At 46.7% G+C, this 18,416-nt stretch overlaps 1 protein-coding gene across 13 annotated transcripts in view; it reads right to left on the bottom strand.

Moving 5' to 3' along the window:
* Positions 1 to 6,612: 6,612 nt before the first annotated feature.
* The window catches only part of LOC133413320 (microtubule-associated serine/threonine-protein kinase 3-like), a 64,383-nt gene continuing 52,579 nt past the window's right edge, over positions 6,613 to 18,416 (bottom strand). For all 13 annotated transcript variants that reach the window (XM_061697513.1, XM_061697514.1, XM_061697516.1 and 10 more), the window contains 12 exons: positions 18,223 to 18,388; positions 18,031 to 18,132; positions 17,827 to 17,949; positions 17,214 to 17,323; positions 15,940 to 16,064; positions 15,647 to 15,861; positions 15,125 to 15,313; positions 13,414 to 13,643; positions 13,208 to 13,330; positions 11,892 to 12,028; positions 11,631 to 11,815; positions 6,613 to 11,379 (listed from right to left, as the gene is read on the bottom strand). In XM_061697513.1, the coding sequence (XP_061553497.1) occupies positions 8,945 to 11,379; positions 11,631 to 11,815; positions 11,892 to 12,028; positions 13,208 to 13,330; positions 13,414 to 13,643; positions 15,125 to 15,313; positions 15,647 to 15,861; positions 15,940 to 16,064; positions 17,214 to 17,323; positions 17,827 to 17,949; positions 18,031 to 18,132; positions 18,223 to 18,388 (4,140 nt within the window). In that variant the 3' untranslated portion in view covers positions 6,613 to 8,944. The remainder of the gene's footprint in view (positions 11,380 to 11,630; positions 11,816 to 11,891; positions 12,029 to 13,207; positions 13,331 to 13,413; positions 13,644 to 15,124; positions 15,314 to 15,646; positions 15,862 to 15,939; positions 16,065 to 17,213; positions 17,324 to 17,826; positions 17,950 to 18,030; positions 18,133 to 18,222; positions 18,389 to 18,416) is intronic.

Below are 18,416 nucleotides of genomic sequence, written 5' to 3'. Positions count from 1 at the left end.
GGTGCATGCTGGTTAACGCGGGTGGCCTACTTATGGCTGAGATGCCCGGCTGCCATCAAGAATAAAAGCTCAGTGTGCTGCTAAAGGAGGCCGAATAAGCAGCTTTAAACAAGTCGGGCCCACACGGGATGGCCTACAGCGTGGGAAGTGAAACTCGTGCATTTCTGCTGCGCTGCGGAGAAGAAAAAAAAAAAAAAAAAAAAAAAAATAGTGACAAGAAGGATTTTCTTCCTTTCAGACCAAAGTTGCGCTTTCTCAAAAAGAGGATGTTGTGTTAAACAAATACAAACAGAATACAATTATTTGCAAAACATGTTCAACCTATATTTAATTGAACACAATACAAAGATATTTCATGTTCAAACTGATAAACTTTATTGTTTTGAGCAAAATCATCATCAACTTAGAATTTTATGGCTGCAACACGTTCCAAAAAAGCTGGGAGATGTGGCAAGAAAGATTCATTCACAAGCAAAGATGGGGCGAGGTTCACCTCTTTGTGAACAAGTGCGTGAGAAAATAGTCCAACAATTTAAGGAGAATGTTCCTCAATGTACAATTGCAAGGAATTTCGGGATTTCATCATCTACGGTCCATAGTATTATCACAAGTTTCAGAGAATCTGGAGAAATCACTGCATGTAAGCGGCAAGGCCCAAAACCAACATTGAATGCCCGTGACCTTCGATCCCTCAGGCGGGACTGCATCAAAAACCGACATTGTTGTGTAAAGGATATCACCACTTGGGCTCAGGAACACTTCAAAAAAACCAATGTCAGTACATACAGTTCGGCGCGACATCCGTAAGTGCAAGTTGAAACTCTACTATGCCAAGCAAAAGCCATTTATCAACAACACCCAGAAACGCCGCCGGCTTCTGTGGGTCCGAGCTCATCTAAGATGAACTGACGCAAAGTGGAAAAGTGTTCTGTGGGCCGACGAGTCCACATTTCAAATTGTTTTTGGAAATTGTGGACGCCGTGTCCTCCGGGCCAAAGAGGAAAAGAACCATCCGGACTGTTATGGACACAAAGTTCAAAGGCCAGCATCAGTGCTGGTATGGGGCTGTGTTAGTGCCAATGGCATGGGTAACTTACACATCTGTGAAGGCACCATTAATGCTGAAAGGTACATACAGGTTTTGGAGAAACACATGCTGCCATCCAAGCAACGTCTTTTTCACGGACGCCCCTGCTTATTTCAGCAAGACAATGCCAAACCACACTCTGCACGTGTTACAACAGCGTGGCTTCGTAGTAAAAGAGTGCGGGTACTACACTGGCCTGCCTGCCGTTCAGACCGGTCTCCCATTGAAAATGTGTGGCGCATTATGAAGCGTAAAATAAGACAACGGAGACCCCGGACTTTTGAACAGCTGAAGCTGTGCATCGAGCAAGAATGGGAAAGAATTGGTGTCGTCAGTTCCCAAGGTGATGCAACACAGTGGTAAACATGACCCTGTCCCAGCCTTTTTGGAACGTGTTGCAGCCATAAAATTCTAAGTTCATAATTATTTGCTAAAAACAATAATGTTTATCAGTTTGAACATTAAATATCTTGTCTTTGTAGTGTATTTAATTAAATATAGGTTGAACGTGATTTGCAAATCATTGTATTCTGTTTTTATTTATGTTTAACACAGCATCCCAACTTCATTGGAATTGGGGTTGCATTTTATGTATTCTATGTAAAAAATGTAGTTTTAAAAACCATAGCTCATGGGAGCTAATTTCATATGAAAAGAACCCAACAACATCATTTTTTGCATTTAAAAAAATAATTATTATTTTCACTACGTTTTTTTTTTTTTTTAAGGGGTGGCTGGTGTGTATACGTGCAGGGGAGAAAATGTTTTGCGAAAGTCTAAAAAGTTCCCGTCTCCAAAGTCTCCTTTGGCGTGCGGAAGGTGAAGGTTTTTGCATTTGTGTGTTTTTAGCACGCTTCCTTCCCCTCTCTGCCTCACTCCATGATTCATGAGCGAGAATTCCCCATTTGGCCGCGACCACGACAGTCTGACCGACTTTCCCGGCTCGCCGTGCATCGTTTTCCTGCATGATTCATGACCAGCTCGGATGCTTTTTCGGCTTTCTTATGCACCAAAATCAGCAATAAATGTACTGATGTACTTTGCATGCCATGTTTGAAATCACATTTTTACTTTCTGAAACTATCAATGTTGCGCGCTCACGGAAAGAAAAAGACTTATTGTTGCTCTTTACTAAAAGGGAATTTAAATACTTATGTTCGTCTTTCCTCAAAAGAAGACACGCTATTGATGTTGCACTTTACCAAAAAGAAGAAACTATTCATGATGCACTTCTCTAAAAAGAAGAAAATTATTAGTGCCACACTTTACCAAAAAAGAAGAAAACATCTGGATGTTGCACTATAGGGGACAAACGATGAAATGCTGCACTTTCCCTAAGAATTTGAAATGTTGACATCCCTTTCCTAACATGAAGATAACCTTTCAATGTTTTTTTCCCCTAAAAAAAAAAGGAAAACTGTTGATGTTGCACTTTACCAAAAAGAAGAAATACCCAGGATGTTGAACTTTTCTGAAGTACACAAATTATTAAATGTAGCACTTTCCTTAAAAGACGGTGAAATGTTGTTTATGTTTCCTGACAAGAACATAACCTTCTATTCCCCCCCCCCCCCACCAAAAAAAAGGCAAACTGTTGATGTTGCACTTTACCAAAAAGAAGAAACTAATTATGTTAGGCTATTGATGTTACACATTCCTAAAAAGAAGACAAAATGTGACTGTTTCATGTTCTGAAAAAGACAAATTATTGATATTGCACTTTCTTAAAAAGAAGACAAACACTGGAAGTTGCATAAAGTTGTCTGGCCGACTTTCAGACCAGGCCGCTCCTCGTTTTTCTGCACGATTCATGCAGAGCTGGGATGCTTCTTCCCCACCCCCAAACTGGAAGCGTTTCCAAAAAAACTAAACGCTGTGTTTTTCCAGAGGCTCGTAAAGGTGTTTACCGGCATTTGACTTCTTCTTTTTGTCCGATCATTAACTGGAATGTGGCGGTTTGAAGACGCGGTGTGAATAATTCATGGCGGCGGCGTTGCTTTCGTGTGCCGCGAGGTTCACTTGAGGTCCCGCGGGGCGCCTCCGCTCTTTTGCTATGCTAATGTGGCTCACGTGGAGGCCGCCTAGCGAGGGCCTGCGTTCCAGTTAGCTCATTAGGGCCACAAAATATCAAATCTGCTCCTGCCAAAAGTACATTTTGACAAGGATGAACACGCCTGCAGGACGAATTGAGTTTCGTCCTGTTGGTGACGGAGGCCAATGGTTCCTTGGTGTCGGGGTGGGTTGCCCTGTCATGTAAAAAAAAAAAAAAAAAAATCACACGGGGCCTCTTGAAAGCGTTCATTCGGCTTCATATCAAGGTGGACGTCTCTCGCTCTCCATTCATCCATTCACTCATTCATCGAGTCACTCGGCTTCTCAAAAGCTAACACACGCGAAGCCCCCCCCGTCCGCGTTTATTTGGGATGTCTTCGAGGCGGGGGGTGATGGCGTCGAAGAGAAGACTGAGGCCGGGGGACGTGAGGAGGAGGCCCTGCATTAGACATCAACACGTCGCATGAAGTAGGTCACGCCGTGTTCTCAGAGAACAGGACCAGACCAGGGCCTCCGCCGCGAGCTGGGCAGGCACCGCCATCATGTGACCCATTTCCCTCCTTTGTCTGCAAGACACGCCGACATTAATACTACTACCCGCTACTATCAATAATACCAGTACCGCTACCACCACTACCATCAATAGCAATAACTGCCACACAAAAAAACACCATCAGCAGTCGACCGCCCAGTGATGGGGAGTAACCAATTACATAATTTAATTGCAAAAGTTATGTAAATGTAACCCATTACATTACTGGGAGAAAATGTGTAATTAAATTAGTTGCTTTTGAAAATTTCTATGGTTACAATTTTAGTTACATTTAGAAAAAAACAAAACAAAAAAAAAAGAGCCACAAAAACTCAGACTTTTCATATCACTTCGCCCATCAAAAGCAGACGCTTGTGATTGGCCCTCTCTGGTCATGTGCCATTCTGTTGTAGTCTCAAACGTGACATATTTTATTCCAAATATGACCGCGAATTGCCACCTTGTGGTGCAATCTATTAGTTTGTCTGCAATTTTAAAAAAAGAGTTTTTGCTGCCACTATTCGTGACTATTGGATTATCTCTGCAATGGAGAAGTGCTCAGTTACAGATGAAGACAGATCTGCCCATGAAGTCAAACCGCAAATTATAGAGTGGCCTTTTATTGCGGGCAGCCTAAATCACAGCCATCCAATAATTATGCTGTTTCATCAGCATCTTGAGGTGGATAGATTATCTCGGCAAAGTAGAAATGCACATTAACAGGCATTTAGACAGATTTGTAAACAATATTTGAGAGAAATAGGCCTTTTGTGTTTATAGAAAAAGTCTCAGAACTTTGAGCTCAGCTCATGAAAAACAGGAGCAAAAATAAACGTGTTGCATTTACATTTTTATTCAGTGGCTGTGTCAAAGTATAGGCTTTGGCACAGGTCTCCCGTTTATTTCTGGCAGGGTGATCACCCCCAAAAAAAGGACAAAACCAAAGTGGTGAGAGGAAAAGAGGAGCCGATGATGGGACGCTTGTCCATCCATTTGATGCCAAAGATGTGGGACAGCCTCAATCCCGCTCTTAACGCTAATCTTCCACCAAAGCTGATTTGTCGCCACTTGCTCTGCCAACTCTTACGCAAGCTGCAGCTTTTTGGGCCCACGTTTACGCAACACGGCCAAAACTCACAACGGCCCCTTTCACACGGCCTGCCCCCCCAATGTCACCTTTTGAGTCAAAGGTACCGACAATTTTCCGCTTTCTGAACCTTAACAGTGGTAGGACGCTGCCTTTGTGTGACAGGTGTGAAGGTTAACACCCGCTCCGCGACTGTTGATAGCTAGAAAAAAGGTAAAAAGTAGGGGGGGGAAAAAAAAAAAAAAAAGTATAAGGTAGGGACAAAAGTAAAAAGTACAGTAGTTAGCTCGATAGTTACCGTACAAAGCTAGATAGTAGTTTGATACAGTAGATAGCGAGATACTGGACATTGCTAGATAGTGTAGAGCAGGGGTCCCCAAATACCAAAATATGTGCAGTCAACAACTTTGTGCTGAGAACTTAATTCATCGCTCACTTGCGTACTGCCCGCAGCTGGTGTATGCTACAAATATTTGACGCCCAATTTGACCTCAAACATGTAAAAATATTGTAGAAACAGCTCAACACTGCTTAAATTTTCAGCACTTCTTGCAGCACACGCTATGCGACGGAACACAAGGCGAGACCGGCCGCTTTGTTGAATAGTAACGAGCGCAGGGCTCCAACTACATTCAGCGTGATGGTGAGAAGTATTTCATCTTTGTTCTTATATGTTTCAATACCAGTCTGTTAAAATATGCATTTCTTCACATGAAACAGGCCCGTGACCCAAAAAGGTTGAGGACCAGTGCCGACGATTTTCCCTGAGGTAATGTCAGAATCGTAACTGTGGCGGCACGATGCCTGCTCCTCACTAAATTGTCTTCCATGTTAGAGACAACATGTGCTATGTTGACGCTCTGTAGCGTTGTTGTTGTTGTTGTTGTTGTTGTTGTTGCGAGAGTGGCGGGAAAAGGAAGACGGCGTCCGCACAGCTGTCCCGCTTTAGAGACTATTGCACGGTGTGAACTGTGCGAGGTTTTTGCGGAATGCTCGGGTGCTCAAGTAGAACACAGTGTGACTTGGGGCCAGGCCAACGCCGCCGCTCGCCAAGCTCATGTTGCAAAAGTCACGGCCGCTGGATGAGCTTTAGCCTTCGCCGAGGGGAAGGGGGAGGAGGATTCGGCGGTTCAGTCACAGGTTATGAGATTTGTGTTACCATGTGCCAGCCGATGTCCTGCGGGTCATCATACACACCATAGTCTTACATTTACATTGATGTTTCTCGTGTCCATTTGTTTTTTTTACCTTGACTTTACTGTTTGGTTATACAGTGTCCTCGCATGCCCTGAAAGGCCTTTTTTAGTCAAATACATGATGCACACATACATACATATTGTAGATCACAGGTGTCAAACTCAAGGCCCGGGGGCCAGGTCCGGCCCACCACATCACTTTATGAGGCCCGCAAAAACAAATCATATACGTCGACTTCATGTTTCTTCCTAAAATACCCAAATTGCCTTTATAACATTGAGATATCGCATTTTCTTTTGTTACCAATGCCCCTTTTAAAACAAACTGAATAATATTTGAATTTTTTTGACTGACTTCTGATTTCAAAATGACTAATATGACGTGATTATACATTAGTACAGCTTCACAATCATAATGACCCTCTGAGGGAAACCACAACTACAATGTGGCACGCAACAAAAATTAACCGAGTGATAGAAAAAAAAAAAAAAAAAAAAAAAAAAAAAAAAAAAAAGATTGATAATGTTCGGTCAGCACTCCCTCCACCAGTCAATGATTGGATTTAGGACAGAAAAACTTCCCTCAGCACCCACCCGCAACAATTCGTTTCAGAGGGGCAAAAAGTGCCCCAAAAGAATTGTGCCCCCCGCCCACACACTTTTAAAGTCGGTCTGCTACCCCTGCCTGAGACGTATAGATTGGTGGACAGACAGATAGATCAATACAGATGCATATTGATTGATGGACAGACACGTAGTTATATATAAACATCTTATAATAGATGAAAACAAAATGTGTCAACTTTGTGCTCACACGAGGTCTCACAGTCTGGATTCCTCGAGTTATGTGACAGTAGTTGATAACGTCAGTCATGCCCGAGGGTGAGGCACAAACGGGTTCACAGGAAAACCTGTTTTGTACAATTTCAACAAAATGTCCATAGTTGGGAATGTGAGTGAGAACGCGCGCCCAAATTCAACTGGGATTAGACACTACACTCAAACTGAATGGATAAACACCGCCACCTGGTGGTCGCCAGTGAAGCTTCTGTTGTGACTATCGAAATGAGAGCAAAAGGCCAACGTGTCAGCAGATTTCATTTTTATTCTCGTTATGACGCAACATTAGAAGTATATAAATATCTGTTTTTAATATACAACATCTATGACATCCATAGAGCGTTTTCTCCCCGGGCAAAATACAATAACTTTTTATTGCACATCTTCTAAAAGACAATTAGCATGTGGGAAGCAAACGTGGCTAACGCAAGTGTTTGCACAGTGGAAATAACGGCAACGTTGACACGGGACGGGCAGACCACTTCAAGACGATTTTTTTTTCGCCACGTTAAATCCCGTGGGTGACACACGACAAACATTTTGGCAAATGAGCACTATACAAAAATATACAGTGGTGAAGGCGGGTAAACAAACAATGTGCTATCGACTGGACGTTTTTAATGGCTCCTCGAGACAAACGACCCACAAACGAAGTCGTCTGTTTTCCCCCACCAATCTCGTCATTCACTACGCCTGAACTGCAAGCGTTTAAGGTGCATTTGTTTGTTCCTACGATAAAAAGCCCCAAAGTTATCTCAAAGCTCAATTTGCTCGTCTATTTTTTATTTTTCATAAAAGGCCTCGAAATGCGTGAGTAGCATGAAGCTAAACCTTACGAATGCGTTAAGGAGGTTCGCCGGAAAGCCTTTGAAATGACAAAACCACTTGCAAGACTTGAGATCCTCACCAACAGGTCATGTGACGTCTTTTTTTTTTGTTTTTACCCATCAGAGCGCCACAGTGACCCGCAAAAGGGCGAGCGTCACCCGAAACATCCTGTATGTTTTCAATGCTAGCGACATGTATATATTTTTTTAGCGAAGATAAATCATCACAATCCAAAGTCGTGACATCTTTTTCAACCAATCAGGGCACATCAGAGGGCCCAGGACCCTCACAGCGAGGTGTCACCAGTCAAAAACATTGTGAACATACTGTACATTAACGATGTTTTTTTTAGATGATGATGACTCACAATCCAAAGTTGTTGTTGTTTTTTTTTTTTTTTTAAACAATCAGAGGCCCACTGGGACCCCCCTGCAAAATATCTGGAACAACATCTTTTCGTAACCAATTAGGACACCGCAAAGACCCCAGGACCCTCCTGCAGGAGGGGGGCGCCCGTCCCGTGAAACATTGTGAAGTTTCTTTACGTTAACAATGACATTCTCTCAAACGACAATAAGTCATCCTGATGATCCGAGGTCATGTGACGCCTTTTTGTAACCAATCAGGGGCCCACTAGCATCCTCCTAGGGGGGCCTCCCTACAGAAACATTGTGAACATACAGTATGACAACTATGGAAAAACATTCTTTTAAGCGACGATACGACTGGTGGGAGCAAACAAGATCCTAGTGATCCGATGTCTTTTTAACCAATCAGGAGGCCCCGGGACACACCTGCAGGGGGGGAGCCCCTCCTGCAAAACATTGTGAACGTACTATAAACTGACATTTTTTGTAAGGGACGATAAGTCTTAAGAGAGATCCTCATTATCACCTGTGCACGGGGGGCACCCCTCATTATAAAAAGACAGTGCTCATCCTGTATGTTAGACACCAACGACATTCTCAAGTCTCACAGTTTCATTTGTGTAATGCTACAACTCCCCCCAACCCTCCCGCCGTCTCTCCCTCGCCTCACGTTGCCAACGAGGAAGCGATCCACCGCGAACGCTACGCTCAGAAATCACGTGACTAATCCAAACCACACAGAAAGGAATGTGAGGAAGATTCCTACCGACCCCACGCAAAGCGGCGGCTCGACTGCATTAAAACAACAAAAATGTACAAGTGCAAGCTTTTTATGGCACCTAATCAGCGAGGCTTCTCACGATTGGCCGAGCTCTCGCGTAACAGCTTGTCCGGTCCTCCGTTAAAACAAGGTGTTGATGAAAACGCGGAAATATGACTTTTTGTGACAGGAGGTCACACGCGGCGTCTTCCCTCGGCCAGAGTCTTTGCCCGCGCTCCTGCACGAGTCTCGTTTGGTTTCTTCTTGGCTGCCTTGTCCGGGACCAGCGCCTTGTCAGGGGGGTCCGAGGAGTCACCGCTCGCCTTGGCGTGATGCTCCTTAATGGACTGCTTTTTGGGTGAAGGTTCTTTATGCTTGGGAGGCACCACGGACGGCTTGTGAGCCACCCGCAAGGTGGTGGTCTTCAGAAGTTTGGAGATGGAGTCTGTGCTTTCTTTGGCCGCCGCAGGGCAGGCTGCTACTGGACATTTTGGTTCCGGTGGCGTGGCATTAGTCGGCAGTGGCTGCGTTGATTCCTCAGCACAGGCCAACGTGGGGTCGCTGCGTTTGGAGTCGAGGGCGACATGAGAGGCGGGAGACGCTTCTCGGGATGATTGTTTTGGATCGGGAAATGAAGTGGGCTGGGGGCTGGACATCATTTTGTTTTCGGGGGTCAAAGTGTTTTCTCCACGACCCGCCGTGGCCTCTACGCCTTCCGGCTTATTAGAGGTGCAAGGTTCTGGAAGTTCTGGAACCCTGTGGACTTTTTCTTCCAGCAGCTCTGAAGCTCCTTTAGTCTTCGGAGAGCCTGATGCCAGATGCTCTTTCTTGGGCACCGGAGTGCCGCCCACTGACGTGGATGCCGTTCGTACGCCCCCCAGTTCCACTTTTGGGTCACGGACCTCCTTTGAGGCTAACCCATCACTTGGAGTAGGAGAGCTCTGACCAGCAGAGGTTCCGATCAATTTAGGCGAAGCGACATGTGGTCCAGAACCGTCTTGGGGTGTGCCCTCTTTGCCCAGACCTAACCTCACAGGAGAACGCGCGTCTGCTCGCACAGGAAGACTTTTCCCTTCAACTTCTGGTTGCTCCGCTTCGTCATCCTGGTCTTCATTGCTGACTTCCCGAATGGAGGGTGTCTTCCCGCAGGAGAAGTGGGAGCTGTGACGGGACGCGGCCACCTTCATGCAGGTTCTGCTCTCCTGCTTCGAGCTGTCCGAGTCGTGTCTGCTCTTTGTTTTCTCTCCGAGCGAGTGCTCCTTGGGGAACACGTTCGGGGAGGTGGAGGTGTCGGGACTCATTGGGCACGTCAGAGGGCTTTTGGGTTTTTCCGGAGCTTTCAGCTGTCGTTCCACGGCGCTCTGGAGCCAAAGAGGTGGGCCGGGCAATTTGCCCTCTGCCATTTTGGATAAGCATGTGTCCGTTTTGGAGACTCTGGGTCCTGAAAGGAGGCCAATGTCAAGGGTGCCCTCAAGAGGCTTGAGAGGGGACACATGACGTCCCTCCAGTTTATAGTCTGACGATGTCTTCCTCAGAGGACACTCGCCCGACGCGATGAGCTGCAGCTTCTCCACGGCGCTCTCCCCTCGCCCCGAGAACATCTTCGCCGTTATCGAACCTTCCCCGCCCAGTCCGGCCTTCATGTGTTCGTGAGCCGCCACCGCCGCGTCCAGCTGGAGGCTTTTGGAGCGGGTGGCCCCAAAATGGAGGTTGTCATGGATGGTGGGGGAGAGCCGACACACAAAGTCGTCTCGCTCTTCGAATGAGAGCCGCTTCCTGGTGAAGTCCATGCTGGCAGCCTTGAGATCCGGCCTCTCCGCTTTGTCTTTGGCCACTTGAGGATGTGACCGCTCTCCGTCGCTAGCTGAGTCGCTAATGGTGTCTGACACGCGGCTGAGTTTTTTATACAAGACGTCTTTCAGCGCCACGCTTGCCGTCTCAGTTTTGCTTTGACTCCGAGAATGTAAGTCATCGCTACCCGATGGATCGGATTCCCGCTTGGTGGCTGTTTTGTCGAGCTCCTCCAGTGACTCTTGGCGTTCCCTGCGGCCCGCTGGCCTCTTCAGGCAGCCCTGCTCGACAGGCCGAACGCGAGGGACCACTGCCACCGCCGCCTCACAGGAGTTCCCCTCCAGACCGGTGCCCTCGCCGCCGTCCTCCTGATCCTGCGCCTCCTCCTGCGTCACCTCCAGGCTTTGTTTGCGGGCACACAGGTGCTTCTTATCTGCCCCGTAGGAGGGCGACAGCTTCTCCTCAGACTGCACGCGTTTCAGGAGCGGGGATCGCGGCGGCTCGGCACTTTTAGGGCGCACAATGTGGCGGATGATGGTGGGTGGCGAGTGGATCTTGACTGGGAAGGACTGCGCGCTTTTGGAAATGGCCACCGAGTGTCCGCCCAGCAGCGGGGAGGGCGAGCGCTGAGGGGAGGTGGGCTGCGGGGTGGGCGAGGGCGTGCGGGCCAAAGGGGAAAGAGGAATGCTACCTGCGGACTTGCGCCGCCCCTGACGGAGTCGCTGGCCCGGTAGCTTGGGGCCCAGGCCGTGTAGGGTGCTGGGCCGGATATGAGTGGAACCTGCAGGGGAGTTTGGCGCGCTGGAGCTGGGCGAGCTGCTCTGGGAAGAGTTGCCACCTGCAAAGTCCAAAGAGAAAGTCAACTGTCCAGACCAATAGACCAAAATATTTCCAGATTCTTCTCTCTCTGTCTTTCTGTAGGTTTTTAACACCCGCACTTTGGGAGTGAGAAAGGCGCCACCCACTATAGACACAGACGAGTCATGGCTGCACTTATGGTACCGGTACTAAAAACACCAGGTATTGTTTAATTTTTGAGGGCAGAATATCGTGATACTTTCCTAGTACCGGTATACTGTGCAACCCTACCTGAGAGGGTGAAGTCGGGCGGCAGGCGGAAGGCGGCGGTGGGCGAGCGGGGCGACAGGCTGTGCGTGGGCGAGCCAGGCAGACTCTCGCCGGACGACAGCGAATGGTTGAGCGACGTGAAGCTGCGACTGGTGTGCAGAAGGGGGGACGGCTGCATGGCGAAACGCCGGAAAAGGGAACGCCTCCTGGGGGGGGGGGGGGAAGTATTCAGAGGTTGGAAATTTAAACACTGGACCAGAATCCTTGATAATTGACTGGCACCTCTCCGGGGTCTTCTCCTTCTTGGCCTTCTTGGCGCATCGCACCATCTTGCTCTTGTAGCTGTTTCTCCTCGCGGGGCCTCTCTTGATGGATGTGTTCTCAAATGGGGTGGTGGTGATGGACACCTTCCTGCCGCTCTGGAACGACCAACAGGAGGCACGATAAAGGACCAGAAGACACCGCGACTAGAATGACTGACATGAAGTTTTAAGTTGAAGCAGAAGTTAGTTTTTAAAAAATGGTCACATGAGGGTTGTTGTCGCTGTCGTTCTAGTGCCTGGTGGCAAAATAGCTTCTTCGATGCCACTTCTTCCATGGAATGAGACATTCTTTGGGGGAGAGTCGTCAGGACATTGTTGGATGCAAATTTTAAGTGATGGTATAAACGTCCTAGTATGTTTAGGAGGGACTTGCTAATTTGACATTAATGGCTTCTTTGCCATCTTTTCAAAACCAGCAATCCTCCCTGTCCAGAATTTGTATGCAAAACGCCACACCTGGCAGCAACAACGACAACAACCCACATGACACCACACACACCGGAGACAAATGAGGGGGACTCCACTGCTTAAATTTAGAACTGAAGTCGTCTTTTGGAGGTGGTGAAACAACTAAGTGGAGTCCAGTTGCCTTCATTCAACTTTTGCATATGAAGGACCTGATCTAAAGGTTTGCGAGGGCAAAGACTTGACTGCTCACACCAACAGATGTGAAAGCTGTCTAACCAGGCACACCCAGAACTGCTTTCAGCAAATGGGCAAAATTGCAGCTCAGCTCATTTTGCGCATTCGTGGAAGAGTAGATGCAAATGGGTAAATTTAGCATGCGCTCAGTGATTTATCAAACCTGAGACAAATAATCGATGGCTGCTTTTACATTTTTAAAAACCGCATCTGAAAGGCAGGTGCCAACCAGCACTGCTGAGGCACAGGCAAAATAAGAGGCGACTGGCAGAATGGATCTTTTCCGCTCGTGAAAACATTTTTGAAATAGCAGAAACACAAAATGACCGACATATCGTTTATTCTGCAATGTGATTTTAGAGCTTCTGAATGATACAAAGGCTGACTTGGAGCCATCCAAAAGGGGAAGTCTTGCTGTATCACGCATGACAAAACTCCTTTCAACTCTCTGGCAATCGGTGCGGGCCACGACCACAGCAGTTTTCCTGGCGTACGTTCCCAAGTTTGAAACGCAGTGTTACGAAGGATTGGCAGGTACAGCCAATTCCTTTGCACTTGTACACGCAATTTAGTGCCCGCTATTTAGAAACTTAGTAAATCAGGCCCTAGGTAGGGTAGTGTCTGTACACTCACTTTGACCAGGAGCTCCACCACCTCAGTGTGGACGAGGCCGTGGACTGTCTCGCCGTTGACGTGCGTGATGAGGTCGCCAGCCTTTAGTCCGGCTTTGTGTGCGGGGCCGCCGTCCTCCACGTTCTGACACGCAAAAGAAGCGTATGCCATCACGCGACACGCTACTTCAACCCAAGGACGGGCATCACCGGGGTGGCAATCCTTACCCAGACCATGTGGTAGACGGTGTAGACGTCGCCGTCGCAGGCGTACACGCGGATGGCCCGCAGCGTGAAGCCGAACTTCTTGCCACTGCCGTGGATGACCACCGGCTGCCGCGTCAACGGCGAAGATGAGGACGAGTCTCTGATGGGGGAAGAGTCTCGTGAGGAGGAGGGTTCTGACGAGAGCGAGTAAGGGGACAGCGGGCTCGCCAGCGGAGATGCGCCAAACATGTCTGAGAGGAGAAACCAGATGAAGATGTTAGCTTCTTTCACGCAGAGATCAAGTAGACCAGCGGTCCCCCAATCTTTTTGAGCGGTGCCGGTTTCGTGTCGAGCAAGGTAAAACCAAATGAAAATAAAACCAAATGATCCAAAATACAACTCTCTGTTAGTTTAAAATGTAGTTGTTGTACACTAGTGGAAGCCCTCCCATTGTTTCGCTTCAATAAGCCAGTACCATCTTGGGGTAAGACTATGACACCCGAAGTGTGCTATTTATGTCCAGATTACTTTTGTAATTTTGTTTTGGTCGCCGTCATTGCAACAAAAATAGGATGTTGGATGTGGAAGGTATTCCGTACTTTATTTTTGCAAACTGCTTTCAACGCCCCAGGACGGGAGACGGGAGGGTCCTTGGTCAAACTTTATACCCCTGCTCCCTTTCACACAGCTGCCGACCTGGCTATATACCTGTGATACGACAGTGGTGCCTTAAATACGAATTTGATTCGTTCCGTGACCACGTTCATAACAATCTTATTATAAACCCTCTGAATGGCAATGCCATTAATCTGTCCCAGCCCCCAATAAGAAAAACAACACTCTTGTACATTATATATATATATATATATATATATATATATATATATAAAAAAAACATTACAGTAATGAGTGTGAAAAATTTAATAGTTTTGGCAATCTTTGCTTCAATTCAATGGACATTGTGCTGCTCCTTCTCGTTTGCACACTTTGGCCACCTGGTGGCAGTAAAATACATAGAGAGACACAAAGACTAGTTTCACAACTGACTCATTAAGCTGTGGTAATATTAGCCATTTTTCAATAAGTATAAAAAAATGCCTGTGTGTATTGGTATATTGTCTGTCTACATGTGTTGCTTCCACGCTTGTGTTCCCAAATCTGCTGCTTAAAGGATTATAACACTGACACCAATGCTATTGGTTAGCCCATCTTTGGTGTTTTGCATTGTTTGTTAGCATTAAAACATTTTTTTAAGGCAAAGCTATGTGGTTGTTTGAAATACGTGTGGGAGTGGCAATAAACAGCTTGAAGCCTCTTAATTGAACAACTGTTCGATCTGCTACAGTGCTGTTTGGTGTGAAATAAGTCAGGTTGAGTTCATTGCTGGCCGCTTGTATCTCAAGGCACCACTGCACGTCCGAAGGGGAAAAATTGCTGGCTCGACTTTGACAACGACAATTGCTTTCAACACTACAGGACCGGAGAAGCAAGTGTCATGGGTTAAACGTTTACTGTCCCCGATTTTAGTTATCCCCTTTGACACAGCTGCCGTCCTGGCTAAGTACCGCCTATGTTATTGACTGCAAGGGGCGGGAAATTGCGGGGTCAACTTCCTCCCTTTTCTTCCCCACGTCGGTGCTATTCACACAGAACAGAAAAACAGGAAAAAGGCATGGCTTTGACAGGCAGTGAGTAAGGGGCTATTGAGTGACTTTTTTTGCGTTCTTCTGACCTGAGGGGATCATGAGGGAGAGTGCACCGGCAGAAACAGACTTGTGGACTTTCATGGATGCTCGCGGCTTCTGGTCCCCCCTGCTGCCGCTGGGTTTTGCAGAGACCGCCGCTGCCCCCTGTGCTCCGTCCGGGTTCTGCACAGCCTCGCCCTGGGGCGTCAGCTGGTCCAAGTGCTCAGAGAAACTTCCTGATTGGACGCAAAAAGACCAAAAGTCAAGCGTGAGACAACTGTCGGGACATCTGTCTTGCTACTGAAAAATTTCTTAAGTCAATAAAAATCCCCCCCAATTATGCAGATTTAACATGAATTATTTCAGGATGAAGTCGTTTTTAAATTTTGGGGAAAAAAACAGCTTACTGGTTTGTACAAAATAAATTATACTGAAAAAAAAAAGAGACCAAAAAGTCAAATTACAAAACTACGCTTGATAGTGTAAATGCATGGTGGGCCAAATTAAAGACCGTATCTTGTGGTATGCATTTTTTAGCTCTTCACAGCACGTCTTCATCTTCACCGTACCGGAGAGCGTGGCCTCGCTGCGGGTGCTCCCGGGCGTGGTGGCGTCGGGCTCGTCCCGTGGCAGCTCCCCCACCGAGTAGGAGGTCTTGCTGGGGTCTCCCAGGACAGACGACTCGTCCGCTTCTTCGCTCTCTGAGGCCGAGATGGCGAACTTGGGGAGCGAGGCGGCGCCCGGACTCTGCCGGGTTAGCTCACCATCCGCCGACAGCGACGGCCTTCCGGACGGAACGAGACGGACGCACATGTTATTTTCCTGATGGGGCGAAAAGGGTTTATTTGAGGGCGGCGTTTACATGTCGGTGAAGTCTGGCGTCCAGCCGAGCGAGTCGAGCGTGGGCGGGCTCTCGCTTTTCTTGTCCTCTGTGACATCCCCCTTCTCCTCGGCATGGCCGCGAGAAAGGTCCAGACTGCTGTACACCTGAAGATCACAAAGCCAAAAACAGCGTAAGGAATTTTAAATCTGATCATTCTAAACGTTTACTCCCATAGATATTACAATATCTATCATCACAGTAACAGTGTTACATATAGTGGAGATTTATATAGATAAAATAAATAAAAATAAAAACAAAAGTCTGCACACCCCTGTTCAAATACCAGGTTTTCGCTTACTACAACAGCTGAACATTATTTAGGGTTAATCAGAGATGCTTTAAATGGGGGCAGGTGTGCTCGCCCAGTTTTGCAGAGTACAGAGTAGGAAATATCTCTCTTCTCAAACGGGTTAGGGATTAAAAGACAAATTGTCCAGAAATGAATACACAAGTTAGGTACAGGTACCTACAAATATCTACTTAAGTGCAGTAATTAAGTATTTGTACATTGTTACTTTCCACCAATACCCTTCACCCTTCATGTGTTAAATACAGAATTAGACCCCGTAACTTTTAATACGGTGCGCCTTATGGTCGTGAAAATACGGTAGCTATATTTTAAGAAATTGTACCATGTCAAATGTTCCTGTTGGACTGGCAGATAATTTTGTTTAAATTAACTAATACATTCCTCATTTCATTACTTTTTTTTTTTCGTATTTTTAAAGCGTGGCTTTATAAAAAAACAAAACAACAACAACACTCCAAGTACAGATACCTGAAAAATCTACTTAAGTATTGTAACGATGTATTTGTACTTTGTTACTTTCCACCACTGGCCTTCACCTTATTTGGCGGGGTCGCGGTCTTTGAGGCTAGCTATGTTTACGTGTTTTAAGAAACCTTACCAAGTCAAACCTTCCTGTTCTAAGGGCACATCATTTAAATTTATATAATCCTCATTTCATTTTTACCTTTTTGTTTTTTTTAAGATTTGCAGTGCAAAGCCAGCAAAAAGGAAAAATGATATAACGGGCAAAATAAAATCAAAATTCATTGCTCAGTCTTAATCTCAAAATCTGCTTTGAGTGTGGCACGGTTGCTACATCGCCGTGCAGCACATGAAAGAGGCATTGTGTCGTCTTCTTCGCAACACTTTGCCACACCCAACATGGTGGCGACGTCCAAGTACTTTTTTAACGCACAAGATGGCGTCTGTGCACTGTACAGATGTATTTGGATGCAACCGCCACCTTGGAGAAGCGGTGAGAGCAGGAGGAGAACTGGCGCATCTCAACGTTGAAGTCCTCGTCGTTGGTGTCGTCCTCCTCCGTCTCCAGGTGGTGGTAGCGCTCCGAGCGAGCTGTGGAGACGAGAGCAGACGGCGGAAGGGTTATAAAAAAAAAAAAAAAAAAAAAAAAAAAAACAAAAAAAAGGGCCAATAACGCTGATTTGCTATTTCGGTTCCTCATTTTGGTGCCACATAATTTGACCTAATCATCACTAATCATCGTTCCCCATTGAAATGAATTAACTACCATAAAACAACCGTTTCCTAACGGTATTCTAAAAAAAAAATAACACTACAGTATGATGGTTTGTGGTATATTTATGGTTTAAACTATTGATATAGGCAATTATAAAAATTTTTAGGGGGCTGTCAAATACTTGTAACGCTTAAGGGTTTGCTGTATTTGCACTTTAATTCAACCATTTCACAGTGTTGTACCCCGAGTCATCATTTTCCTTGACCATAAAAACCTTTTCTTTTTTGAAGGTACCCGTTCAAGTGCAGTTTTAAAAATACTGGTTTGGCGTTTGGTCCAGTATCAGAGAAAACCCCTAACGATACCCAACCCTACTCACTGTCGAAGTAGCTGGTGTCATCTTCGGATTCCAGCTGCGGGATGAACTCGGCCTTCTGCCGCAGGAGGCCGTTCCAGTCCAGGTGGTGGAAGAAGGGATGCTGCTTCACCTCGGCGGCGCCACCTGGAGACACACGATGGGCATCAAATCAGCGCTTTTACCCAGCTAGCATTGTAAATGTGCGACATGTAGGGTTGCCTGTACCTGCGCCCATCCTCTCCAGAGGATTCTGTCTGAGCAGGACACTGATGAGCTCCTGGGCGTCGGCAGGCGGCGCTTCCTCTGCTTCCGGCCAGTTGATCTCGTCTGCACACGTTCAAAATGGCCTTTTTTAATTCGCTTAGTTGTTGTTGTTGTTGACACTTGGATTTGTAAATGTGTCGGAGTTCCACTGACCGCTGATGACCTGTCCGAAGAGCTCCTCGGGCGTGTCCCCAAAGAAGGGGACGCAGCCCACCAAGAACTCATAGAGGATGATGCCCATAGCCCACCAGTCCACCGGCTTGCCGTAGCCTTGCCTCAGGATCACCTCGGGGGCAATGTACTCCGGCGTGCCGCACACCTATGCAGAAACAAAGCAAATATGTGGT

The sequence above is a fragment of the Phycodurus eques genome, chromosome 15, assembly GCF_024500275.1.
Source record: "Phycodurus eques isolate BA_2022a chromosome 15, UOR_Pequ_1.1, whole genome shotgun sequence".
Lineage (NCBI taxonomy): Eukaryota > Metazoa > Chordata > Actinopteri > Syngnathiformes > Syngnathidae > Phycodurus > Phycodurus eques.
Note: the sequence above shows the minus strand (reverse complement) of the source record. Positions and strands in the feature narration are given on the sequence as shown.